Source organism: Anas platyrhynchos, chromosome 1 (genome assembly GCF_047663525.1).
Source record: "Anas platyrhynchos isolate ZD024472 breed Pekin duck chromosome 1, IASCAAS_PekinDuck_T2T, whole genome shotgun sequence".
NCBI classification, from domain to species: Eukaryota; Metazoa; Chordata; class Aves; order Anseriformes; family Anatidae; genus Anas; species Anas platyrhynchos.
Genome location: NC_092587.1, coordinates 7,366,873 through 7,394,566, shown reverse-complemented (window position 1 = coordinate 7,394,566; position 27,694 = coordinate 7,366,873). Strand labels below are relative to the sequence as shown.

At 46.7% G+C, this 27,694-nt stretch overlaps 1 protein-coding gene across 6 annotated transcripts in view; it reads left to right on the top strand.

The window, feature by feature from the left end:
• The window catches only part of FRMD4A (FERM domain containing 4A), a 348,357-nt gene that overhangs the window by 139,540 nt on the left and 181,123 nt on the right, over window positions 1–27,694 (top strand). The window contains exon 1 of one of the 6 annotated variants that reach the window (XM_072024416.1): window positions 1,104–1,196. The exons of 2 other annotated variants lie outside the window; for them this stretch is intronic. In XM_072024416.1, the coding sequence (XP_071880517.1) occupies window positions 1,119–1,196 (78 nt within the window). In that variant the 5' untranslated portion in view covers window positions 1,104–1,118. Of the gene's footprint in view, window positions 1–1,103; window positions 1,197–11,164; window positions 11,543–24,263; window positions 24,417–27,694 lie in introns of those variants that run through there. 3 more of the 6 variants (XM_072024467.1, XM_072024505.1, XM_072024429.1) reach the window with 3 other exon arrangements.

Sequence of the window (27,694 nt, the reverse complement as noted above, 5' to 3'; positions counted from 1 at the left end):
CTGGGAAATTCAACTAATGCATCTTTTGATTGCTTAGGAGCATTTTGATTGCTCCTGCCACAGTTTCCAGCTTCGTCCATGACGGAGCATCTGTGTATTTTGTGATAAAGGGGACACAAAAAAGATGTCCTCTGGCTTTTTCTAACTAAATGTCTTTCCTAGGACAAGTGGCAGGAGAGTGGAGTGGCTGAGCCAAGCAAGGCGGTTCCTGGTGGTCTTCCTCTTGCTGCTGGCCCTTGCCAAGGCTTTGAGGAGGGGACTCATCCCCCTGAGCTGCCGAGGCTCCCTCCAGGAGTCAGGAGAGGGAAATCCTGAAGGCCCACAACATGAGTGCCCTTATTTTGGAAGTCCTTGTTGGTCTCCGTTGACCATGAAGATCCAGACAAGGCCCCCACAAGCCAATAAAACACCTCTTACAGTGCCTTATGAGTGTCCCTTTGCAGGGACCAGGCTTCAGGTCATGGAGAAGGGCATCCTCTGGGAGTCTCACAGTCCCTGAGCCCTTCCTGAAGCCCAAGGCCCTCCAACCAAGTTATTACCACACTAGGAGGCAAAGGAAGGGCCAGAAAAGTATTTTCATTTTTGAATTTCGTAGGTGGAGTCTTTTGGTTTTGTTTTGTTTTTATTGTTGTTGCTGTTTTGTTTTGTTTTCTTTTAGCCAAAAAAATCATCCTGAGGTATGATTCATGATTTTTTAATGCCTTGGAAGTCTGCAGTGTCATTCTCCTGGTTTGGCATCCCAATTCAAAGTGAAATACATAAAGCCAAAAGAAGCATGCAAAGGAGTTTCTCGAGCTTTCATCATCTTTTTTTTTTTTTCTTTTCTGTGAGCAGAAGCTGTCTTTTTTCAGCCGAGCAGCAGTGTGTACGAAGGAATAGAGGGAAGGGTCTGATAATAAAGCGTTAAAGAGATTTTTGTTTTTATTTTCGGTGGTGTAAGGATGGAGTCTCTGTGATATCAGCTACACATTCAACAGCTGAAACTGCTTTTTGCCAGGGTTTTACAAACCCATTTGCAGTGTCCAGGTGTTAGGACGAGCAGCTAGTAGCGACTGGATGCCAGCAGTGAGAGGAGATTTGCTTTTACACAAAACGAGAGCATGAAGAAATACGCGAGGATGCGGCGCAAGCTCCCGCGGCTCTGCAGGCCCTCGCGGGTGCCGGCTGAGCTCAGGGTCCGCGCCCCCCTGCCCAAGGTGAGCTGCTGGTGTCGGGATGGAGGAGGTGGGTGCCGTGTTCGTGGATGGGAGAGGGCAGGGGAGGATTCAGTCCTGGAGTCGTGGTGGCCTCCCAGGGATGAAATGTTCTGAAGGCGAAGGAAGGAGGGGATGGAAAGGGGTGGGGAGGTGAGCACCTCTTCCTCGGGATGTGGAGACCTCTGGGGCATCCTCTGGCTGGGTTAAATGGGAAATTGCTTTGCTGCCAATGCTTCGAGATCACTTTGCAGCTGAGGGAACTGGGGCTGCTTAGTCTGGAGAAGAGGAGGCTGAGAGGGGACCTGATCGCTCCCTACAGCTTCCTGAATGGAGGTTGTAATGAGGGCATCGTGTCGGTCTCTTTTCTCAGGTGACAAGTGATAGGACACAAGGAAATGGTCTCAAGTTGTCCCAGGGGAACTTTGCATTGGATTTTATGGAGGGGGTGCTCAAGCATTGGAATGGGATTCCCGGGGAGGTGGTGGAGTCCCCATCCCTGGAGGTATTTAGGAGAGGTGTGGATGTGGCACTGAGGGACTCGGTAGGTCAGGTTCATGGTTGGGCTCAATGATCTTGAAGGTCTTTTCCAAGCTAGCTGATTCTGTGATTTTATGATTTTATACCTGAAGTCACTTCAAAATCAAGTGGGAGACCACAGGTGCTGCTGAGAGCGGTCAGAAAAATGTGCTCCCTCATCCCCATCTGTGGCCAGCTGAGGTGCAGGGCTCAGCTCCAGTCTGCCTCTGGAGAAGCTCTTCCTCACGTTGGCTGCAGAGCAGCTACGTAAAAAAAGGGGTTAAAATCACTGAAAATCTCCCTCTTCTCCTCCATCCCCAGACACCTTTACAACATTTTGTAGTGTGCATGGTTTAAAAGTTCAGGACATTGCTTCTTCTGGGGTTGTCAAGCTTTGCAAGCTAAAAACCCTTGAATCACACAGCAAGAAACATTGCAAATGCTGCTAAAGGCCCTGTCTTACCAGCAGTGCCCGGGAAAAACCCTGTCAGTGCCTGGGGGTGATTTCTGTGAGCTGTGTGTGAGGTGAGCTGGAGGAGGAAGCAGGTAAGGGGACAAGCCCAGGACATCATTTGGGCACTTTCAGGTGCATTAATTTCCTCTCCTCCTCTGTGTGCCTTGCTGTAAGTGACAGCACAAGCTGAGAGCGTTGTAACCACTGTGCTGGGTGGATTCATTCACTTCTGCTTGTAGAATCCCTGGGAAATTCAGAGCAAGGTGGAGGGGGTGTCCTGTGCTCTCTGGGGGAAACCCAGGAACTCAGAAGGGTGGCTGGGTGATAAAACCCCTCCGTAGACATGAGGAAGTCGTGTGTGGACTCCAGTGGCACGTGGGTGAGGATGGCTGTTAGTAACGTTAAAAGAGGGGAGATTTAGACTGGATATTAGGAACAAGTTCTTCACTCCGAGGGCGGTGAGGCCCTGGCCCAGAGGAGCTGTGGCTGCCCCATCCCTGGCAGTGCCCAAGGCCAGGCTGGATGGGGCTTTGGGCAGCCTGGGCTGCTGGGAGGTGTCCCTGCCCATGGCAGGGGGTGGCACTGGGGGGGCTTTGAGGTCCCTTCCAACCCAAACCATCCTGTGATCCTGTGATTGCGTGGTCACTGGGGCCCAGCCCTCACGCAGTACCAGATTTTGTAGAAATCCTAATAGCAGAATTACGGGCACACATCACAAGAGGATCGTAAATATCATTTTTAATTAACTGGCTATTCTACAGAGAAGACTTTGTGCAGTGCTGCGAGACATGGGAACAAAGTTCAGCCTGTCCCTGCTGCAGAACTCCAAATTTCCCCTTCCCCAGCCCAACACCAGCAAACAGATGTGCTCTGTGCCTCCTATTTATGCGCTCCCAAGAAATTAACACCCTGTTAAGCTACACAATGCAGCACATTTATTTTTATTTCACTGTACTGCAGCTTTTCAATGTTAACTCTGTACTATTTCTTACTGGAAGCAAATCCAATCTAGCACCAAGGGTTGCTTAAATTATTGGCCTAGGAGGCGATGAATTGCATGCAGCAGAAATAGTACCTATAGCTTAAGATAAAGCAGCTTCCAAGCAGCAAAGCCCAGTGTTTGCTTCAGGTGCAAGAGGAAAAGGACAGAGGAAGAAGATTTAACTTCCAAATACCTGAAGCTGAGACTGCGATTTGTCTGCAGACCCATTTTAAGGCAACAAACAGCTATATTTATATCTCCTGAATGTGCCTATTATTTCAAGATCTCACCCAAATGAGTGCAAGCGACATGACAAAGCAGCACTGTAGGGAGCCAAAAAATGTATAAAAAGCAATTGATCCATTATAGATGCAGTCTCGGGCAAGCTCAGTCTATTTTTAATCATTTTAATAATGCAGCTGATTTGCTGCATCAAGGAGGGGAGCTGAAGAGGGACCCCAGCGAGCTAAATAATCCAGTGGGACATGGAATGGTGAGGCTGAGGTAAATAGGATTAGAAAAAGGGACGTTGTATGGTGTTTCTACATTAATTGCATTGCAGAACTTGCTGAGATTTGGGTATACTTTAGACTAACCAAGGTAGAGGTCTTGATTTCTCCGTGTTCTCCATGTTCTCCATGAGCACAGCCCTCTTCATCTCGCTAAACCAGCCAAGACCCATCTGAGCATCACCCGCTCAGCTCGCCTGTGCAGCAGATGAAAGGACCACACTGCCCTCCATCTGCGTGGCCCAGGGGGAAGTCTGAAAGAGAGAAAAGTTGAGGTTTTTCCCTCCCTTCCCCAGAGTGGCCTTTAAAGGAGAGTGGATGTGAGAAGGACAAGAGACAGACGCCTACTAGCCAAAAGGATGGCTTTCGGGGCACTCAGTTAAAACACAAAAATAAAACAATGTCTTAGCTCCAGACAGCGGTGTGAGGCCAACGAGGGAAGGAGGGACCACCCAGTGAGGAGAGAGCAATGCAAGGGGGGTGGTGAAAAAAGACAGAGAGCAGCAGCCATGCCCAGGGAGGAGACGAGATGCTGGCTACATGCAGCAACAATAAAACAGAAATTATAGCTCAGATTTTGAAGCTAGAAAGCCGGGCACCGCACTGCACCTGGGATTCTTCAGGGTGATCCAGGACTCCATTTCACTGAAGCTGGCTTCATAAAACAGACAGAAATGTCCATGCTCGAGGCTGTGAAAAGGCTGGGGTGAGCCTTGATGCTAAACCTGCAGGAGTTCGCTCGACTCCACTCATCTTTTCCTTTCTTTCTAATACCTCAGGGCTGCTGGCGCTCCCCATCTGGGGACTGTCTTATAAAAACGTTTATCTTGTTGTCGTGTGGAAGCGGCATTTTTCCTCCGTTATGGAGTTATGTCAATCCCACTGCGGGCGAGAGGTCAGGAATGGGACTCCCACGCTCATTCTTCATCTGGCAGCGCTGGCCAGCCCCGGCCTGGCAAAGCCTTCTGCTGCAAAAAATGAGGGGATGGACGGCCACATGGGGTCCCAGGTGGCCCTCTGAGCTGTCCCCAAACCACCCAGCGCTGCCCTGTGTACCCACAGTCTTGGTCCGTGCAGCTGAGGAAAGGAATCTTTGTCACAGGTTGCCATCACCTGTGCTCAGCCCCTTTATCCACAGGTTCACGTGGTAACTTTGCCAGCTCCCAATACGGCCACGAGCCAAGGTAGCTTCCCCTCCATGGACTGCCATCACTTTGGGAGAACGGGAAGGCTTATAAATAAAGAGAAATAAACATACATAAACACCTCTTTAAAATAAGATATATAAAAAAAATAAAATAAAATAAAATAAAATATAAAATAAAATAAAATAAAATAAAATAAAATAAAATAAAATAAAATAAAATAAAATAAAATAAAATAAAATAAAATAAAATAAAATAAAATAATAAAACAAAACAAAAAAAAAAAAAAAAACATTACTTTTTAAAAGCATGTTGGACAGACAGGTAGCTCCTGTTCAGTAGATTGCAATTGTGGGTTGCTTGGGCTATTGACCACCACTTCCATGACTTGAGCAGGCATATACCTTCCATGTAAGCTCAGCAGTAATATCTAAATGCCCGGCATTTTCATGGAGTTTCTGACATTTCTGTCTTTTGGGGGCCAAAGTTCTTCATTGAGAACTTTGGAGAATTGGCTTAGGCATTTAGGAAAATTCATAATAAATTTGGGGCAGCATCTCATATGGAGCTGAAACTCAAGAGCAGTTGTACTGGTTCAGAGCAAAGATCCAGTGTTTTGTCTCCAGCAGTGTCCGTGTGTGATGCAGAGAGAAGATTGGAAAAACCATGAGATATTTTCCCTGAATATTCTCCCACCTTCCAAATGTTTCCACTCAGGGACCTCCTATGTTGGATGTAGCCTCTAGATATCCAACATCCCTCCATGGATTTATCATCCTTTAATTTCTCCAGCCTTTTTCTGAACCCAGATAAAATATTGCATCCTTGCTGTTCTTTGGCAAGGTATACCACAGATCAGCTATTAGCTGTCTTTGAATCACTTCCTTTAATTTGTTATAAGCATGGCTCCTGCCAGCTTCATTTGATGCACCCTTATTCTTGTATTGGAAGAAATAGTGAGCAGTCAATCCCTGTTCATCTTCTCCATGCTGCTCACCATCATTCAGTTGTTCTCCTTCATTTCTTTTTCAGGCATTTTTTCCCCAGACGAAAGCCCACATTGATTGCTTACTTAGTCATTTCTTTATAGGGACAATTTTTTAACTTTGAATCATCTTTACTGGCCTTCCTTGAATCACCTCTATTGTCACTATATCATTTCTGGAGATAAAGGGGTCAGGAGACACAATTTAAGATGTGAGTGAACCCTGGTTTTATTCAGTGTATTCAGTGGCACTCTCTTTTGCTTGCCCCTTGGTAATTGTTAATATTTAATTTGCTGATTCCACCACTACTGAGCAATGAACTGACATTTCATAGAACTATTATATCTCAATATCTTATTCCTAAGTGAGCCCAGAGCCCATAATTTTTATATGTGAAGTTCAGAGCATTTTTCCTTCCATGAACATTACTTCAAGTTTGGCTACATTAAATTTAATTTGCTGTTTTATTGCTCATTCACTTAGACTCATCAGATCTTGCTGCAGGCCTTTGTCCTTGCTACCTTGAATATCATGGTGTCATCTTAAAACTGTGCTCCCTCATTGCTTGTACCCTTTCTGAGATAGTGCAGCACACGTTCCGGCCCAGATCCCTGAAGAAACAAAAAGGACATCTCCTTGTTGCCTTAATTGCACAAACTCAAGGTTCACAGGAATCTTCTTCTGGAGATATCGTCATAGCTAGACCCACTCTTCAGATCAATTTGTTGCACTTCATCCTGGAGCCCAGCTAATATTTGATGCCTCCAGACGAGCCTTTTGATGAAGCGTTGAGTTAATACATTCATTGGAAAACCAAGGCTTTCAGCTGACATTGAAAACTACTGCAGGACGAGGTTGACTTCCAGCTCCCTGAGCCATGATGAAGGCAGATGGCTGTATCCTTGGCCAGCTGGAGCCTACTACAAGTCACCATTAGTTCCAGATTCAGAGAATGACTGCAATCCACCTGGAGGCGTCAGGTTGATGGGTTCCTAAAGCCAAGGTCTTGTGTGGGAGGAAAGCAGGATCTGGAAGGAGGGTTTGGAAAGCTTGGTGTTTTCCAGTCATCCAAGTTGATTAAGAGGATGGGACCTCTGTCTTCACCTTCCCCAAATGGAACAGCTTCACATTTTGTTGCAACAGACCTATTTACTCTGAACAGGACAGAGCATAGAAAATCCTGTGTAGGAGACCAAACAGACATCTTCAAAACCCCACCTCGATTATTTAAAGTAGGGAAGTTCAGAAATGTTCTCTGCTACTCAAGTAGAGCCATGGCCTGTCGTGCTACAGCTGACCTGCTATACTGTCCCACTCCCATGGGCTGGAAAAGTGTCCCATTTTCCTTATAGTGGCTGGTATAGTGCTATGTATAGTGCTATGACACAGCCAGGACTGGTGACCCCAACTAGCCAAAGGGATATTCCATACCATATGGTGTCATGATGAACAGCAAATATGGGGAGAGGAGTTGTGCATGTTCACAATCCACATTTACTGAGGATCTGAACCTTTTAATAAATCAGTGGAGGTGATCCAGGGTCCTTTCTCTAGAGGTCTCCATGACCAATGAGCCTCATACAAGGACAATTTGCCTGTTCTCCTCTCCAAACTCCTCAGCTCCATCTTTGAAAGCTGGACCAGCCCAAACATGGTATTCTGGGACTAATTAGGCTCAGATCTGCTCTTTAACCCTTTCTTAGCAGCTTGTGGCTTAACTCATTAAACTTTGTGCTCTGGTGTTAGCACCACTGTCTTTGCAAGCCAACACTTGAGCAATCAGATACAGAGTGACTTTTTCCTACCGTCACCAATCACCTCCACCTCTAAAACTGCCCTAAGAAAACAAACCGTGTCCCCACATAACATTTCAGCTTTGAAAAATAGCATATTTTGCTGAATTCTCATTTTGGCAATAATGTTCCAGTAGTCACCACTTTTTAGCTCTCTTCTGGTATCTTATTCCCAAATGGTAGAAGAAAACTAGGAAGGAAGTGAAAGGAAAATGTGGGTGTAGAAGAACATCCTGTTCTGCACAAATACCCTGGTGTGTTGTCAGATGGATACTCTGCTTTAAATAGAAGAGGTCTCATGCTCGCAAAGGCCAAAATAATAAATTCTCAGGAATTAGCAAAGATGGAAATAGTGATTTTTTTAAAGAAACTGTTCAGATTTACTGCATTAAAGAATCACCCAAGTTAGAGCTTCTCACTATCACATGCAATCTCATTTATGTCTACCTATAATGCAATGCACACACGCACAGTAGGTTTAGGAATAATCCCCAGGGAACTCAGTTAAATTCCGTTTGTTTTTATTGTATTTAAGTGGCTGTTTCCATAATAGAGGTCATTTGGGGTAAAACAAGTTAAAATAAGAGTTTGTAGACAGTCAACAGGACAGATTCAGAGGTCCCTGAGAACTGATATGTGTGAAAAAGTTCTGTTTAGATCCATTTGATCCATTTTTGTGATTCTTATTTCTGCTGTCTACAAGGTTTTGTTTTTTTTGTTTGTTTGTTTTTTTTTTTTTTTACCAAAGCACTGTTTCAGCTGTTACTACAACAAGGAGGCAAACTCTTCTCATCTTCTGCACATTTTCTTTAATTTAGTCCGTTCCCCCATTGTGCTTTGCTATGAACCTGAAACTTGTATTGGAATTTGATGAAAAAACAGAAAGTGATATGCCCTTGGGTACAACATAACCTGCTGTATAGGATTTAGGAAAATTCCACAGAACTTACTTCAACAAAGCAACTTTTTCCACCAACACCCTTTCCTACAAATTTCTGACCATTGCTGAAGACAGTTAATATGGATCAGCAGGAGAATTGCTATGCTGAATATTGCAACTGCAAGAGTCCAAGAGCTGGTGTATCTCAGATAGAATCATCTCTCTGTTATTTACTGGTGTGATAATGGGAAGGCCAGGTCATGTAGAGCTCAGCGTGAACCCCTTCATCCTCCTTGCCATCACCAGCAGCCCACGTGGTGCTTTTAGTGCCAGGTGTTTCTGGAGTGGGAATCAGGGGAGGCATTATGTGAGCCCTAAAGCCACTTTCCTTTGCCTGACACTGCGTTCTCCGTTGGTTATGAAATAATCTTGAAATTCATCTTTGTGAAGAGAAAAATGGGCCTGTGTTTGTGTCAAAGGATCTGTCACGTGGACCCTGCGTTCTGGCCCTGGAAGATGTCCCCTGCTGTTTGTCTCTGTGGCCAACACAACGCAGACAGAGGGACAGCCAAGGGGAACGAGTGACATGGTTGCCCTGTGCTATTGCACAGCGAGATACTGCAGAGAAAGATCTTTAGCCTCATATTTCAGTATTTAACACACGGCCTTTGTGCAATAAGTGAAGGGTGTGGGGAGGGAAGAAGTGATCACATGCTTGGTCCCAGTACGGTTCTTGTTGTGGTTGGACTGGTCGGACAGTAGTACCAGTTAGGGGCAGACAAATGCACGATTCAGTCCTGGTGGACCTCTGTTAACTCGTATTGACCCAGCCTGAGCACTGCTTGTTGTGGAGCAGAAATGGGGACATGCAGAAGGAAGCCAGGAGTCCTTGCACCCAGCCTACTTTCCCAGCTGGCTCGTGTATAAACTCTGGAAGCTTCCTGGGATCTCTGAATTTCCATGGATGTCAGGTGAGACAAAAGCTTACCATCAGCCTGGTCTTCTTCTGGAAATACTTTCTATAGAACAGAGCACATGAAATCCTGTTTGCAGGGAAACCTACACGGCCCCTTGCATGCCAGCTCCCTCACCAGCATCCTGCGTTGTGGTCCCCTGAATTTCAACCGCCTCCACCGTAACACCTTCCCAACCCATTTCTTTGTGTTTTACTCATTAAAACACCCCTTCGCTCAGACTGGCAAAGATAAGCACTTTGTGAAAGCTTTAATGAAAGGGCGTCACGTGCGTGATGAACAGGCTCTCCCTGCAGCAGACAAGCATCTCGTGCTTGGTTTATTTCTGGAGCAGCTAACCTATTATCTGATGCAGGGCCTTGTGAGGATGAGAGCTGGTCCACCCGGAAAATGAATTACGTGCCCTTCTTTGCTATTGAAACTATCCATCATATTGCGTCCCAAATGGTCTATCATGTCGTTGTCTAGTAAAACTCAGCCATCAAAGGCAGCTCCTGTTTGGATGCTGATGCTGGATGTCTGAAAACGTGATTTCAGCTATAACTCTGAGAACGTTTACTTGAAATTTATGACTTGAGGTCCCTCTAAGCTCCATCAACTCTATCCATCTCACACCTTTATAAATAATACTGATCTTCAATTTCTGAAACCTGTAGGGCAGCCTTCTCTGTTTTGTTTTGTTTTTTTTTTTCCTTTTTTTTTTTTTTCCTGGTGTCTGGAATACATCACGTGCAAGATTTCACTCTGAGATTTCAGACTCTGTGTGTACTTACTAAACAAATATAAAAGACTTTGGCAGAGGAATGTGGACACCGTGGAGGGCAGTTTGGTGAATTTGGCCCTGCCTGGGACCCAGGAGATTTCAGCACCACTCCTTGCCATACCAAGACTTTCAGTATTTATCCTTTTTGTGCCTCAGTTTCCTTTCTATTCGGTTCCCAGCCAGCATTAACCAAAATCCTTGAAGTGTTCCCATTGGGTTTAGCTTTGGTTGGACCAGGTCCACCAGCACCTTTCTGCTCCATGAGGCGCTGTGAGAGGTAGAGACGAGAAGTGCTAAGTAAGCAGCGGTGTCACCTCTTCTCCATTGACTTAAGCAGGAGCAGATGTGTGGAGGAGGACCAAGAACTCAGGATCACGCCTTAAACTTCCCACAAATACAGTAAGAGGAACGCTCTGACCCCGAGAAGTGCTCTGCATCCTGCATGGGGATGCGGTGAGGTTTGGAGGACATTTCGGATGGGGGGTGCCAGGGAGTTTGCAGAGCCCGACCCTGTAGGATTATGTGAGGTTATTCCCCTTTGTACGTAACCCCAGCCGTCACCACAGCACTTACTGTAGTCTGATGCCTTGGGGAGCTGGTAAGGGGATCTATTAATACTCTTAGGAAAAAATTAGCATCCAAACAACTTTTGTTTCCTTGTTTTTTACACGTCTGTGCTCCCCTCTGTCACTAGCTACAGCGCAGAGCCTGATAGGCGCTGACAAAGAGCTATTGATGGGGAGCTTGTGTGAATTGGCCCAGCGCTGGTCACAGCCAACTTCTGTGGGACCTGCTGCCCCCGTCCTACAATACGCTCCAGTGTGTTGAGCCATTTGTGAAAGGTCAGAAATGAACAGAGAAATGGACTGGAGTCAAAAACAAGTAGTCCTATAAATATCAGTCATAGTCAAAGGCGGTTTATTCCATTCCTCCCCTCGCTCTCCCTCTGTGTGCGTCTCTCCCTCCCTCTGTTGTGGTTTCCCAGATATAACTCCATGTTTCTGACTGTGAAGCTCTGAAGGGGAAGCAGCACGCACGCTGCAGCTTCTGCTCCCATTTCGCACACATGGAATAAGCCTCGGTCCCGCGAGTAGGACTGGCAGCCGGCACGGAGTCCAGCATCAGCTGCACTCAGATGCTGTGTTTTGATTTCTCGGATTTTCTTTATCTGTGAGAAAACTCATTTGCTGCAGCTTAAGAGTTAGCTTTGGCCACGGGCAGCTTGGATTGGGACTCCTGAGGGCTCTTCTCTGGCCGGAGCGAACGTTTGACTTCACAATGACTTTAGCAGCTAAATTAGAGGATATTGAAGTGACGCTGGAGCACCTACTAATGGATGTGTTCGTAAGTAAGCTACAATTTCCTATTTAAAGCGGGATGCTAGCAATCCAGAAGGCAGCATACAAATTTAATGGTGTGTCCAAGTGTTGCATTGGCTTCGTTCCTTCATGTTTCCTGATAAACCGTGCGTCCCACACCAGCAGTGTGCTGTGGTACAGCTAAAGGGTCTACCACAAGGGGTAATATGTAAAACTGGAGCAGTGTGACTCCAGGGCAGGATGCATTTTGCATTGGTTTTGTGCATCATTGACAACATTGATGAAGCACATAAAAAGGAGGAGAGATCTGGTCAGAACAGTTTGAAGAAGGTCTCTGTAAAAGAAGTGCACTGACAGAACTTTAACCTATGGACAGCTTGGCATCAAGTATCTTTGGCTTTAGTTTTTTAATAGTTATTAAATTCTTTTTCTGGTTATAGTTTTGGGTTAGTTTTGAAAGAGATGAAGGAACAAGCGTAAGTCTTTTCATTAAAATCAAGTTTATTCCTCCTGGGTATGCCACACACTTTAAACTGCTGTTAATCTAAAATTGCTTCCTAGAAATCATTAAAGCTCAGTGAAGCGATGTATGACTTTCTTCTGCACATCTGAGATAAGAATCTGTCTCTATAATCTCTTTTTAAAAGTTTCTTAAAAATACTGAAACATTTCAAAAGAGATTCCCAATTTTTCAAACACAGCTTGGTGGTGTTTGCCATAGCCAGAGTCAGCTAAGTTTTGGAAGTTTTTGGAGGGGTTGTGGGGGGGAAACAATGATGAGGGGTTGTCAGGTCCTTTATCTCCTTCAAAAAAGTCATGCCAAGGTAATCTGGACACTTTGTAAATTCAAGTTATTAAAAAAAAAAAGAAGGCAATGGCATTCTGAATTTTCAAAAGAGTTCATTTTGGCATCTTTTAAATGAAATGCCTCAGATTTCAGGGTCTACTGATAAGGAATCTTAGGCATCAACCACAAAAGCAAAAAACAGGAGAGCCTGCCAGCTTTACAGCCTGTGGTCCAGCTACTAAAGTGCCCATCTGTGCTGGGGGAGAAAGGGATTCAAGCCCCTCTGTGCTGACATCTCCCCACAGTCCTTTGGGAGTGCCCTGTCCCCTGTCCCACAGGTTGCTGAGATGGGGGCAGAGGAAAACACCTGGGGCTGCCCTGTCTAAGCCTCTCTGTAGGGTATGAAACACTAAAATATTCCTTGGGCTATAAGATATGAATCAATTTAAAGCCTTTTTACCATTTTCCCCATCAAAGGGTACCATGCATGCTAGAGAAAATTCCTAAGAGTGTAAATCCCCGTGGCAGGCAAAGATTTAATGTTCACATCTTGTGACAGCAGCACACTGTGAAAGATTCTCTGTGTGGAGAGGGGATGATGCTTTCTTTGGACTATTGCAGTTTCTGTAGAATGAGCTTGGCACCACGATGCCTCTTGTTCTATTTGTCACTTGGCATCACTTCGTCAAGCTGAGTTTTTGAAGCTTGGAAGAGTGAGAGCCCTGTCCTCTATGGGGCAGGTGCCATTGAACAGTGGGTGCTTAAAGGCATTTTATTGCCGGGTAGGATCCGAGAGACTGCCAAGATCTGGGAACCTGAGGATGACTGAATTAATTGAGGCCAGTGAGAGCCAAAGCTGCAATGCTCCATGTGTGTGGTTGTGTTTGAAGGGCAAGAAAAGCCTCCTGCTCTGCTGGGAGCCACCCAACCCTATAGGAGTTGTTGAAAAACTCCCTCAAAGGGAGTTTTTCCTTCGTGTCCCATCATCCACAGAGTTTTGGAGCTGGGTCTAGGTTTTGGCCATTCTTATGTCCACATCTTATTTCCACCCAAATGTCTTCCTCATGTTTTGTTTGTTTTTGTTTTTGTTTTTTTTGTTTTTTGTTTTTTTTTTTTTTACTCTTTTTCTTTGCTTGCTTGTTTTTTTTTTGTAATGAGGATACAGAAGACCAAAGTAAAGTATGGGCTAAATTCTCCAGGTGGCTTCAGTCCATGAAACCAATGGATCTCTTCTCAGGTTGTGTTTTGAACTAAATATGCAATATTTAAATATGGAACTCCAGAAACCCAAAGACACATCCCCAGCTGGGACACTGCTGTAACAGCTGAGACAGTGACGAAGGGACATTGTGCCATGTGTCGTGTGGTGCCATGCTGCGCCACGTCGGAGCCCCCAGCTGGCTCTGGAAGAGCTGGGGTGTGTGTCAGAGCAGCATTGTGCAGGGACACAGTGCAGTAGTGTCAGCTCTGTGCTTCTTTACCCCCACTTGTCCCCCTACAGAGGCTGAGACTTTACGACTTAGCAGTGGTAGCACATCCAGACTTCATGGCTTGCTTTGGGTATCAGGGCTGTGAATCTAATCTAGCCTGTAGGCAAATCAAGAAAATAAGTTTTCCCTGAGGAGCAATCATGTTTTCCACTGCCTGGGTTCTTCTAAAAATTACTCAGGAGCTAAAGCAGGAAGAATTTTGGATAACTGAGACCAAATATTGCAAATGGGGATTCATTCTGCCTGGCACGATCAGGCACGACCTTCAGGCTTTACTCATGCATTGCTTTGCCTTGTGGCTGTGTCTGATCTTAAACCCCCTGTCCACTGAGTGATGCTAAAAACAATATCTACAACTGGGTAGAGAACAGAAAATATGAAATTCAGTGTGAAGGAAGGGCAAAACATAAAGCTGTGACTATGATAGCTCATTCCAGTCACCCAGTTCATCAGAGGTCACTGATCCATTACCAAGCACCTTGCTACCACCAGCAAGGCTAATACCTGGGTTAGGAGCATGGGGCCAGACCAGCTGCAGGCAGGTGGACTGCCAGGTGACAGGAGCCTCCTGGGCATGATCTCAAAGGCTGCTCCACACCGTGCATCTTTGTCCATGTGAGCTTTATTGCTGACAGAGTGGAGCGATCTATCACCGTAATGTTCCTCTTCCAATTCTCCGGTGCCCTCCATTGCTCTGAACCAAGCAATTACTTATGAAACTGGGAAACTGTGGTCTGTGAAGCCTTGTCTTGTCTTCCTTTTTTTTTTTTATCCTTTGAAGAAAATTAGTTTTAATGATCATTGCACCACAGGGCCAGTGACCATTGACAAAGCCTGCTTTAACAGCTTGTACCAAGCTCATTTTATCACAGTGTAGAAAGAAAGGCTACAGCAGACAATAAAAGAGAAGCAACCACTGGTTTCTAAAGAAGCCGAGCCCTAGCTCAGCTCAGACTAACCCACCTTGATGTGATTTGGCTTCAGCAAGAACACAGACTGAAGAAATGCTACAGGGTTTGGGCAGTTTTATTCTGCACAAGGTTTTTAGCTAAGTGCTCCTGCAAGAACTCACCTGGAGTGAATTCATCAGAGTTTCAGAGTAAGGATGGCAAGCTTTGGCAGCAGATACGTTTAACGTTTCCCCTGGGATTTGCATCCCGATGGCATGAGCTGCTGCTTCCTTCCAGGACATGGTGTACTCGCCGCGCTGTCAGCCCGCTATCAGGAAGGCAGCTGTTGCTGCACTGACACTTCCTTTCCTCCATTAATAAAGGGTGTCGGAGAGCTTTGCTGGCCTCTACGAGATGAGATAAAAGGGAAGCCTCTGACATGACATTTCTTAATTAGCTGTCATCACCGGCGGGCTGCCACCGAGCTGCTTGGACTTGGCTGCCTCCACAAACCCAGCCAAGGAGCCGGGGCCAAAGCAAAGAGGTGGTGTGGGGACAAGCTCCGCAGGTCCCTCGGGTGTGCTAAGGAGAAAAGGGATCTGGGTAAGAAATAGGGGCTCCGACTGCTTATTTCACTGCTTGCAAAAGTTGTCCGTGAGCTAAACCCTTCTCACCCCCAGACTGGCTAATTATTGCCGTGTGATCTGTGAATGGAGACCTCAGGTGAGGTTGTAGCAAAGCAGCAATCTCTTCTCCCAAGCAACAAGCGATAGAACAAGAGAAAATGGCCTCAAGATGCACCAGAGGAGGTTTAATTTGGATATTAGGAAAAAAAAAATCTTCACTGAAAGGGTTGTGAGGCATTGGAACAGGCTGCCCAGGGAAGTGGTTGAGTCACCATCCCTGGAGGTGTTCAAAAGACATGTAGATGTGGTACTTAGGGACATGGTTTAGCGGTAAGCTTGGCTATGGTAAGTCAACAATCTTAGAGGCCTTTTCCAACCTAAATGGTTCTATGATTCTCTGCTTTTCCTTGCATTATGGGCATAGCTTTAAGCTTGGAAGAAAGAGATGCTCAAACAGGCAAATGTATAGTAATCCTGGTAGAAAAGTGAGCCTGAAGTACTCAAACACCAGTTGGCATGAAAAAGGAGACTGATTTCTGAAGGCAGGCATGACAGAGATGTAGTGGGTGACCCCGGTGAGTCTTAGATGAAGTCTTTCAACCATGGGCACTGTATCCTTAGCTCACTCCAAATAAAATCTGGGAAACAATGGGCAATGTGTTTCCAATGGTTTATGGGGTCTTAGATACCATGCAAACACAACCAAGCCTGCCAAATCCACCATCCTCTCCATCCATATTCCTGTAGCTACCTATTCCCACAGCCAACCAGCCACTCAGCCTTCCTCTCACCACAATCCACAGGTTACATGTATATAATCCACATATACATATATCTCCGTATAGATATAGAATGAATATATAGGAGGCTACCTCATGAAAATAACATTCATGAGGGCTTCCTGGCATGTGGCAGGGCTGAGGTCGCCTTGCTCTGGGTGGATGTAGCCACCAGGGCTGGAAGAAAACAACTGATTAGTGATGCTCCAGCCTCCTCCATCACCCTGGGAAACAGCTGTTCTTCTCCCTTCCAACAAAATAACAAAGATATGAAGCTTAATATCTGTTTCTAATCTCATAATTTAGTCAGAGGAAGTCAGAGGAAAATACCTGGAATGCTTCAAGTAGTTTGGCTCATTCTTCTGACAGATAGTTGTGAATGGGAACTGAGCTCTGATTCAAACTCCTGTCTCCAGCCAGATCTTAAGTCGTTTGTTTGAAGGAGCAGGCATCAAACCCGAACCCTGAAGAGTCCAAAATGAGGGTCAGCTCCCTTGACAAGAGTAGTGCTAAGAGGAGGCAAGGCTCCGTGGCACACCTTGGCAATGGGGATGTCACCACAAGACAGACAAAGCCACCACATCCCAGCAAGGATTTGGAGTGTCCACTAATCAGGCCCATGTATTACAGCCACTGAACTGCCAAGGGAGGGACGTTTAAGTGACGTGGCATTTAGTAACAACACAGAAGTTGCAACAAAAACCAGTTTTGATAAGATCCAACTCTTTTCCTCATCACTTTACAGACAGGGAACCAGAAAGAAGGATAAAAAGAAAGATAATCAGCAACTTTCTCCCCTGTCCCACGTTAAAAAAGGGAGTAGAAATCTGACTTTGATAATCCCGTTCTGGTGGTTTGTTCCCTTCCAACTGTAACACTTCACCACAACTGCAGAATAATCCAAACTGACCAGGTCTGGGGTGCACATCTCCGGTGCCAAGGACAAAGTGTGTGCCTTTGCATCTAGTCCGAGCATCTCTGGCATAGGGAGGTGTTATTCTTTGTCCATTCTTGTGGTGGTTACACCATTAAACTTGATATTTTCTCACATCATCAACACTGGTAAACAAGAGTCATTCTCATAGTCAGTATGGGCAATTTGGGGTAAAGGGTGTAAAAAGGTGGTTGCTTCAGCCACCAAGTGCACCCTGCACACAGCATTCGTCCTCCCTGTTGTAACCAAAGAAATGTTCCTGAATTTACTATCATCTCCCAGCATCTGTGCTACATTGTTCTTAATAACCAATGCAATAATAAGACATTATTAATTTGTGAAGTGATTCATTAACCTCCATCACACTAATAAATTGTGTGGCTTTGCTAGGCTGCTAGGACTTGCTAATCAAAGAGCAAGCAGCAAGTTTGTACTTGGAGCAGGCACAAATCATGCATAAAGCAAACATGTGTGCTAACCTCACCCTCTGCAATGTAATGGGCATTTCTCTCTGGCAACTACAGCATCCTCCAATTTATCCTCAGCATCTGGTTTGCAGGAGATGAAAAGCCTGAATTTTGCCAGTCTCTTGACCTGTATTGAAAGTAGAGTTTGTTCAGCAATATCGTGACATTAAAAGGTTCCCCTTAGGAAAATGTTCATGAGGATTTGTTCAGAGAGACACTTCTGAACATGAGCGTATTAAAATGATCATACCAAGTCTCTCCAATAAATCTAGTCCAGCATTGTGTCGTGGGCAGCAGCCAACATCAGGTGCCCACAGATGAATGTAAGAGCAGGGCCAGCACGTAGCCATAGGCTCCACAGTCATCATCCAACCACCAGTTGTGCGCATTCAGGGGCTTCCTGACCTAGAAATGGTGTCTTTGGACTCAGCAACCCACTGTAGATATTCCTTTATGAATCTGCAAAGTGATTTTTTGAACACGGTCCAGGGATGTGAGTTACGAGGCACAGCTGCCACGAAGAGCTCTGGAGCAGAAGAAAAGCCGCAGTGTTGTGCTGCAGCCCTGTGAACAGTGCCGTCAACTGCAGAAAACTCCTAGCCTCACCCTCACTTGAGTCAGGTCATGATGCTGGCCCTCAGAAACCCTCTGAGGAACAGAAGAGCTTTGTGGGGCAGCCCAGGCTTGCTTGCCTGCACTGAACAACGCACAGAAAGAAGATGGTGAGAATGAAGGGCTGGGAGTCAAGGTTTGTCAATGCCAGCAAGGATAGGAAAGGCAAGGAAATTAAATACAGCAGAACTTCTGATAGCTGGGAGACACAGATCAAGCGTGGCCAGCTACCAAACTTACTCTGTAATCAGTGAGACTTTTACTTATCATCTATACCCCACTCATGCAGGCAGCTGAAGTAGGCATGATTCCTTAAGCCTTGCTAGTGCCCATTTCTCCTCACTGATGACAAGAGGAGTGCAGACAACAAGCTCAGATGAAGGCAGCCAAATCTAGAGGAGGTAAATGCCACTCCAGGTGTCCCTTACAACTGAGGTAGGGTGCTGTTACCACTGGAAGGCATAGAAAAGCTAAAACAAAAAGAGTTAGAGGGAGAGACTCCAGGACCAGACCAGAGAGCCAGACAAACTTTTCACAGTTCTTCATCTGTCCATATAAATCTACAAAGCACAGAATATGACCAATTCTTTTTATATTTTGCCAGTGTTATCAGTTCCTCCTTCAGCTTTGTGCAAACAAAGTGTTCTCCTCACGCAGAGAAAACTGTCTTTACTCCATGCCTGCAAGATCTCAGCTACAAACAAAATTTGCCTGAAAGGCTGCTTACCAGTTCTGATAAAGCTTAAAAAAAACTCCTAAAGTCACCCAGGAGTCTTCCACTTTCCTCCTTTCTTTAGGGATGTGATGGCCTCTCTGCTGTCCACATGCTTTTCTCTGGGGGCACCAATGCTCTCCTTACTTCACAAGCACTTCCCTGCAATATATTACAATTAATCAAAGTGATATAGCAAGAACGAAGTTTGAAAAGAAAAAGAAAATCGCACAGCACAAAGAGGCATTTATCTTCCCCGTGTTTGACACAGTCCATATGCCACGGGTCCTGTTTAAGACTTGCATCTAGCTCCAGGCTGAGTACCTCCCATGCTGTGCTGCGCAAACCCCAATTTCTCCAGGAACTGAATAAAATCAGCAGATTGCTGAACACTACGTTTAATAACCCACTAGCATTTTAGGACTTGGTGCTGAGATGCACCAAGCATCTGCATGTTCCCCTGTAGTCTCTGGGATGTGCAAAGTCTTTAGAGCAGATCCCTGACAGAAATATTTCAAAGTCCCAGCTGAGTGCACGACTGCTATCCTGTGCATTGCATCCAGCCTCTGTTGCACATCCACGATGTGGGAATGTCGGGTCACTGCCAAATATCTCCTCTGTTGTTTACACAAGCCCTGGAAGTCAGCGGCGGCCCCTCCGATCCCTTGGTGATGTTTACAGGGGCGTATCTCCGGGGTAGTGGGGTCAGGCGAGCTCCCTCCCTAATTAATTACTGCCCCTCTGAGTGGTGTGGGAAAAGAGCGGACCTGCCGGCACACCAAAACACAAGGGAAATGTCCTTCCATCCAGCAGAGGCCCCGCTTGCTGTCTGCTGCTTGTCTTCTGGCCGGGGTTTGCCTGCAGCCCATACATCTGGGTGCATGGAGGCTGGGGCCACTTTCCCCTACACAAGGTCTGTGCATGGGGCGGTGAGTGGGGGGGGGATAAGAGGGACCAAGGCTGCTCCCAGAGCAGCAGGGGAAGGGGAAGGGTGCAGATTTCAGCGCCCCCTTTCCTTAAGACATCCTTCTGGAGTGTCTACATCTGCCCTAGGACTTTCCCCAGAGGTCATACCCCACTCAGCTTCTTCCAAGAGCAGAAGCAGGTTTGCACACAATGCTCTGTTTGGAGATGACGTTTTGCTTTCTGACACTTCAGTGTGTCAGAAAAACCTCTGATTTGTCAACCAAACCCATTTTCTCAAGGACACGGGATCAATGAGTTCCCAAAAGTTATTACTCCTGGGGTCCTGTGTTCATACCACATGTGGATATTTCTGGTGAAATACCGATGAATGTGGAAATTTAGAAACATCTAACGTTACATGTTGGGTTAACCTATGTCAACCCACATCAGGTATGAACTTCTCTGAGTCCAGAGGTGACTGGAGGAAACCTCTGTGGCTGGGGACCACAAGCAGACCCCTGTCCCCAGCAGGCTGCTGGTTTTCATTCCCAGCTGTGATGGAGAAGGCTCATACAGGAGGGGAGCACCACCAGGCGTGTTTTCTCACATTGCTCCCTAGGCTAGAGTGATCACAATATTTCTCTCTAAAACACTGTGTAAGACTGGAAAATTGCTTTTTTTAAAAAAACTTTAATACAAGCTGGATTTGTAACGACAACCAGTGCTTATCTTTCTCTCCCAAAGTGGCAGTTTGCCTTACAGCCTGGTTCTGGGTGCAATAAAACCTGTCACCGCAGGGAGCGTAGCCCCAGAGTATCTCCCTTTCTCATTGCCTTCCTATCGCTCCGCTGTGCCCAACAAATCATCTCAGGAGGGTTGCTTACAGCGGGAAGTAAGAAATTCCAACAAAATGAATAAGAGCTGCTGCAGAGCTCAATACAAGAGGTTTCCCTATCGGGACTCCAGGGAAGAATTTGGCCTTGCTATTGATAGAAACCATAGCTATCATCCAGGATGGAAAGCGCTGTCAGAAGCCGCAGCTACCATTGTTCCCTTGTTCTGTTGCTGTACTCGTGTCTTCATGGAGTACAGCACTGAACGGGGTGTTTCTATACTGAGTGACTTCTCAGATTCGCAAAGCGGTGTCTGATTGACAGATGTGATAGATCCAGCACGCTGCACCTCAATCTGTGCCGCGGCTGTCACCGATTTCCATTCACTGATCTCCCCCAGCAGACACTGATTGAAATGAGTCTTCTTTCCTTTTCATTAAAGACCAAAAAAAAAAAAAAAAATCTAGTCTAAATAGCAGTCTATTGGAATGTACTCTCCTCTGATGCATCGTTACCACAAACCGCCGCTCCTGGCAGCCTGCAATTAGCACTGAAAAGCATCCCCTGCTTTAAAGAGTTTCGTCTTTCAGCAGTTAGTAAATATAGCGTGCCTCTGTTGAGGGGCTGTGGTGGTGAGGCCAGGACGTTCCCTTGCAATGGTTTGGCTTTCCTTTCCTACTATCCCGGTCAGCTGGAGGTGGTCTCTGCAGAACACGCAGATGAATGCAGCCTCAGCGGTGTTTGGTCATCTTAACCTGCCTCTGCTCCCACACACCGCTCTGGCACTTGGATCTGAAAAGCTCGGAGAAAAATAATTACATCCTAACAGCAACAGGGACTGCGAGGAGCCCAGGGAGAGCCATTAGGTTTTGTGGCTCTAAGGAGAACAAGATTAAGACACAGACCTCAATAAGATTATTTTCCACCTGTGCTGTATTCCCATGAAACACAGTCTTCAGAGACTGCTTTATGTTCTCTGTCCTCTAGGTAATCTCCCAAACTAATCCTAACAGACCTATACACCTGCCTACCAATGTGTCTTGAACAACTCTAAAAATAACACCAAAATCCATGCTTCCAGATGATTTCCACAGTCCTCATGATTCTGGTTTGGCTTCCTGCATCCAAGTTCATACCAACTGAGAAGTGAGGAATGAGACAGAAAAATGTAGAAAAAAGGTGTCATAATGGGTCCAGACCTCCAGTTTTATGTGGTTCTGTGGAGAATACTTGTAGGGTTGTGTCTGGGGTGCAGCACAGCCAGTAAAGGGGGAGTCAGGCCCACGGTAAGCAGAGATCCTGTTGGAACTGGCTCCCGTACCATACATATGGATAGATTCCTTCTACTTCTCACATGCACCAGAGGCTTCCTGCAAAGAATATTTGTATTGCTATTCAGCTGCCTTAAGCAATATGCAGATCTGCATTTCATTTACGAGACCTAAAAACCTGCACAAAGAACTTGTGGACTGTGCAAAAGACTGAACTAAAGCTCCCCTCTCCCTTAAGGAGGAAAAGTCCATGTGGTGCTTCACGCTGGTACCATGAGGTTGCCTGCTCCTGGTCCCCAGGACTGATTGCTCAGAGACCCTGCTGGAGACGCATGCTATGGATCCTTATCCCCCCTAGTGGATAAAGATCTACCTACAAGGCTGGTTTAAGAAGTGGACCTGCAGGAGACCCGGCTTGCAGGCATACCAGAGCTTCTGGGGAATGGGTCTGGTGTGAGTAGGAGTTCCCTCAGCCAAGGGCTTCAGACTGGGGCAGCAGGGAGATCTCTGCTGCCCTGCTCCCACTGGAAAACCTCACCACTGAGGTCCTGCCTCAGGCTTGACTCAGTTTTTGTCCAGGTAGAGCTCCCAGTAAAGCAGATCGCCCTGTCTCCACCAGTAGGTCCCCAGTGGCTCTGCTGGTGCAAGTGAGGCTTCTCCATGGGCAGCTGGGAGATGCCAGGTACCCGGTTATTCAATAAACATATACATGGTTATTCAATAAACAGGTACTTGGGTCTTAAATAAACAGGTACCTGGGTCTTAAATAAACAGGCAGGCATCCTGTGAGATAGCAGGGGAGTTAACAACCATTAAAAATACTGCAAGAAACAAAGAGTGTTACTCTGCACCTATTCCACATAAAGGTTCTGTATAAGTCAGGCATGCTTAAGATATTTCCATCTTTTCCTGTCCCTCTCACTCTCTTTGGCAAGAGCCATATGGAACTAATTATGAACAAAGGCCGATTGTTTTAATATTTAGAGTTTCCCACATCAAGCCGCTGGGTTTTTTCTTTGCCTGGTTTTAATGCATGTACATATGCTGAGCAGATACAGAGCTTCTCTTCTCCATTCTAAACAGTTGCTTTAATGTCATGTCCCTAACACCTTCATCCTGCCTCTTGGACTTCGATCAAAACAAAGTATTTTTAGTTTTGCATTAAAATGAGAACAATGCACGGAGGAAGGGATTGGCTCCATAGCTCAGCAGAATTTGGTCTCCCAGCTAGACAGCTCGAAGGGAAGGAGAGTGGGCCAACATCTTTTCCGTTTTACTAAGTAAGCTCAGAGCAGCACTATGGAGCTGGTGGATTGGGAAGCTCCTGCTCTGCCCACAGTCACTTTAAAATGTGTCGCTAAAAATCTGGATCAGTACCTGCAGTGTGCATGAAAATGAACACAACATCCAAAACACACTTTTTACCAACATGTAAAATCATACCTGGCTGCTTTGGGGTTGCTTTTGGGGTCCTGGTGTTGCACAAAGTCTGTGGGAAGGGAAAGGAGCTGCCTGTGTACCAAACACCTGTGTGCAACTTAAAGTGCCAAAATAGCCTTGAACTTCTCTTCCATAGAAAGAAAATGTCATTGTCTGCTATTCTGTAATGGGGTGTTTGAAGAGAAAAAAAGAATTAGGTGGTGAGACTGACTCTGTTACAGACAACCCTAATTTCTGTGGGTACACACAGGAGTTGTAGGCAGCACTGAGCAGGCTCTCACGGACGTATAGATGTGCACAGAGTGAAAATCGGTGCAATGTGTGCTCTTTGCACTTCTGCATGTGCTGTGCTGCACCGTGCACAGCGTGGAGCCTTAACCCGTGAGTGCCTGTGTCTAACTGAGCAGCCCAAGGGCTCTGTTAGAGCCCAACTGCTCTGTGCATGTGCTCTCCAGCGTCTAGGAGAGAGGAATATCCAAACATAGGATTTATCATTAATCTCTGCACCAGATGGTGATACACCAGATATTCTTTTTGAGGTGAACATGTGATCGACTGTACAGCAAACCAGAGGGGTCTGCAGTCACATGACAAAATGTATAATAAGTCTGATAGAGCTTTGATTAGACAACTGACCTGGTTACCATCTGGAGCAACGAGAAGCAAGCTTGACATTTTTGGAACATTCTCCCCAGAAGCTTAATTCTTCCACCTCTGTGGCACAGCGATCCTGCTGAGCAAACTACACTGAGAAACAGAAGGGAGCTAAAGATACGCTGCTTGAAACATGTTGTTAAGGTTACAAGGCTTGGGTTTTCCTTTTTTTTTTTTTTTCTTTTTTCCCTCTCTCCCCCCCCTCCTTCTTTCAAACAAGCCACATCTTGACTCATACGGTCTGATGTGAAAACCCACTCAGCTATTTGATAGTTGGGAAATCTCGATGAGACTGTAAGTTATTTCAAAGGAAGCCTGTGTGTGTGTGTGTGTGTGTGTGTGCTGTGAACTCCCTCTCTCTTACACACGCACAGACACACACACACACGAGTTTAGCTCCGCACTATGGTAGTGCAGACAGCCGTGACTCCGGGTAGGACCCGAAGACTTTTATTCAAAATACCCTATGGATCACTGAGGAGACGCAGTGTGGAGAGGGTAAGCCGCGATTTCTTTGTACTGAATGCATGCCCAGAGAAGGAGGAGGGTGCCATTTGATAGCAATTGCCTGCCCCGTTAACAGACAGAGCTAATAGGGGTTGTGCCACGGCGCACAGAAATTGCTGCTGGTGGGACGCGTATGGGGATGTAGGGGAATTAGTACTGGTGCTGGGTGATAATTTAAGGCATTAATGGGTGCCAGCAGGAATGATGTGATAGCATGCAGTCGTTACAGCTGGTCAGAGGCTCCGTGATGATGTCTGGAGGCAATCAGTGCTCAGAAGGTGGTTGCTGAGAACCAGTACCTGTTGAGGCAGGGTGATGGCGCATGGCAGCCACCGCCAGGAGCAGTGAGGAGCAAATGACAATGTCAGCTAACAAATAGCACTGGGAAGCTCGGGGTGATGCAGAAGGGCTCTGTGTACATGAACGGGGATGCAGATGCCCACCAGGGTCTGTCCCAGCAGAGATGTATAACAAGGAGGGGTGACAGCGCAGTATGGGCTATGTGGTGCATGCTGTGTTACCCTAATCAGTTCCAACCAGCATGACACCGTGGGGCTGGCAGTCCCTGCTCAGCCAAGCAATGCTGTCACTTTCTTGCTGTTTTGGGGACAGCAGTGGGTCCCAGGCGGTGCCTGGTGGGGGTGCTCCCCAGGGGATGTCTTCTGGGGAACACCATTCCCTCAGCATGGCACGGCAGCATCCAAAAGCTCAGGAGCTGCAGAGGGTGGTGTTGGCTGTCACCCAGGCTCAAGGAGGCACTCCCAATTAATAAGCAGGGCTAAGCGTCATAATTACGTCATTAATTTCCCAAAAGCATCTCCGTAGTATGGGAGAGTCAAGGCTGGCACCAACCCAGCTCTTGGGGCTGCCCTTGCTTTGCACGCTGCCTCCAGGGGGGCTGGCAGGGGGACAGGCACACCTTGCACACCCCTCTGCTTGTCACCAGCAATATCCCCACTTCGTATCACCAATGATATCACCAAAATGGTGCTGGGCTGGAGGGAACAAGCACGAGGGAAAGGGCTGGATGAGGGTGCTGGACCCTCTGGTCCCTGGCTGGTGGCACCTGCAGGAGTCCTGCAAGGACAGAGCAGCTCCAAGCTGCTGCAGGCAGAGCCAAGGGGAACCCTCAATCAAAGCAGTCCTGTCTTGCGGGGGAGCAGTTTCGTGGCAGCCAAAGCCACCTGCGAGTTTACTTTGAGTGTGTTGCATGCGTCATTCAGCAAAAGTATGGCCCGGGGCGCTGCAAAACAAATTCTTTTTCACTTTTTCTTTCCAGCGGTGTAATTTCGTTCAGATCAACGTCTTGATTCCTTCTAAAGGGATCGGAAAAAATACCCAAAATTTCAATGCAGGTCAAAGACTGTTTCAGTTAAATGCAAAGCCGCTCTTTTATTCTTCCTTCTGCATTTGGCAGAAGGGGAAGCAGAATCACTTTGTGTCAACCTGGAACATATTTTCTTTGCCTTTCCAGTCTGTCAAGCAAACCAAAAATAATCAATTATTCACACAGCTTTGGTCTGCTATTGTCTGGTTGTTGTTTGTTGCTCTGGAGCACTTTCAGAAATGTCCCTCCTGGCAAACGTGGGCTTTGTGGTTCAAAGATGCTGGTCCTGAGAGGGGCCAGGGCAGGCTGTCCGTCCTGCAGCCTTACCCTTCCTTGGGAGCAGGGGTTTTATTTGTGTCCCCCATACCCAAAAGTACAGGGATTGGCACTCCACAGAGGTGATTTTGTTCATCCAGATCACCAGAGGTGACTTTGTGGTTGCTCTGGCAAGCAAGGGGAGCAGGAGCATCTGCTGTCTTCTTCAAAGGTGGCTTCCCACGAGGTGCAAGCTCTCCACTGCTTTGGGGTCAACAGTCTCTAGCATGCTTCCTCCCTGGCTGGAAGGAAACCAGCACCATGGGCAAGCTGAGAAGCTGGAGGCTGAGCACGCTTTCATGTAGATCAGTCTCAGGTTGCACCAGGATAGGCTCAGACTGGATATTCGGAAGGATTTCTTCATGGAGAGGGTGGCATTGGAACAGGCTGCCCAGGGAAGTGGTGGAGCCCCCAGCCCTGGAGGTATTTAAGAGACATGTGGACATGGCCCTAAAGGATATGACTTAGTGGTGGGATTTGGTAGGTCAGGCTGGAGGTTGGACCTGATGATCCTGAAGGTCAGTTAGTTATATAGGAGGCAAGAACGGACTGCAGAGAGTGGTGGTTTGCATCACAGGCAGTCATACACCCAAAATTGGGAAAAAATACACACACAAATAGAGAGGGATGGGTGGATGCATCGATATATAGACATGTGCATAGGAAGTGAAAGATATTAATCACAAGTGACAAGAAATGGGGTGTGGGTATAGGAAGCGAGAGCTATTAATCACAAGTGCCAAAACATGGGCAAAAGTCATAGCTCATACACAGGACAGCTAAAGCTGATGTGTAACACTAGTCTCTCATCCTCACTGTGCTTCACAGATGGCAAGGGGCAGTGTGCCATCGATGCCAGCACGCTGCCTGGCGTCATCCCCAGGGGTTTCGAGCTGGCTGGAAGCCCTTCAACAGGGGCAGGAATTATGGTGGGTGGGTGAGCAGAGGCACGTGGCCACAGCACAGGGACCCTCTACTCTTAGAGGGCTTTGTGTTGTTTTATTTTCGCTTGCCTCCACAGTTTATTTCTCTCCTTCCCACTCTCTGACCTAAGGTTGGGGTGGTTTAAGCTTCTGGTTAGGCAAACACTGGAGCCTTCCTGTGAGTTGTGCTGGGGAATTTGGTACAATCATCTTAGCAACCAGCTCTCAGGTCCAGTTCTAGGCAACCAGTTCTAGATTCTAAACCTCTTTTCTTGTCATTATTCTCTCTGCCTTGTCACAGGGCTGACCCATGGGGCAAACGGCCCATGAGGTAGGAGGTGGCGGTCAACTTGGTGAAAGCATGGCATCGTGCCCCCTTTCCCTGTCATTTACCCACCAGGTAGGGCTGCCAGGCACTGATCCCCTACATTTGATGTCAATGTGGATGTCTTTGAGACATCTCCACCCTGGCCAGCACCTCACTGCAGAGGCAAAGTGCTCTGCAGAGGATGCTGTGGTCTCCTGACCACCAGTGTCTGGCTGAGTTAACATCTTAAGCCCCAGCCAGCTCCCCTTTGGTCAGCACGTGCAAGGACACCGTGGTCAGAAGGGGACACTCCATCTGATATGAATCCCACCCCTCACACACCATTCCTCAGCACAGAGCACTCCCCACCAGGCCATCCCTCTCCGGTTCTCCTTCC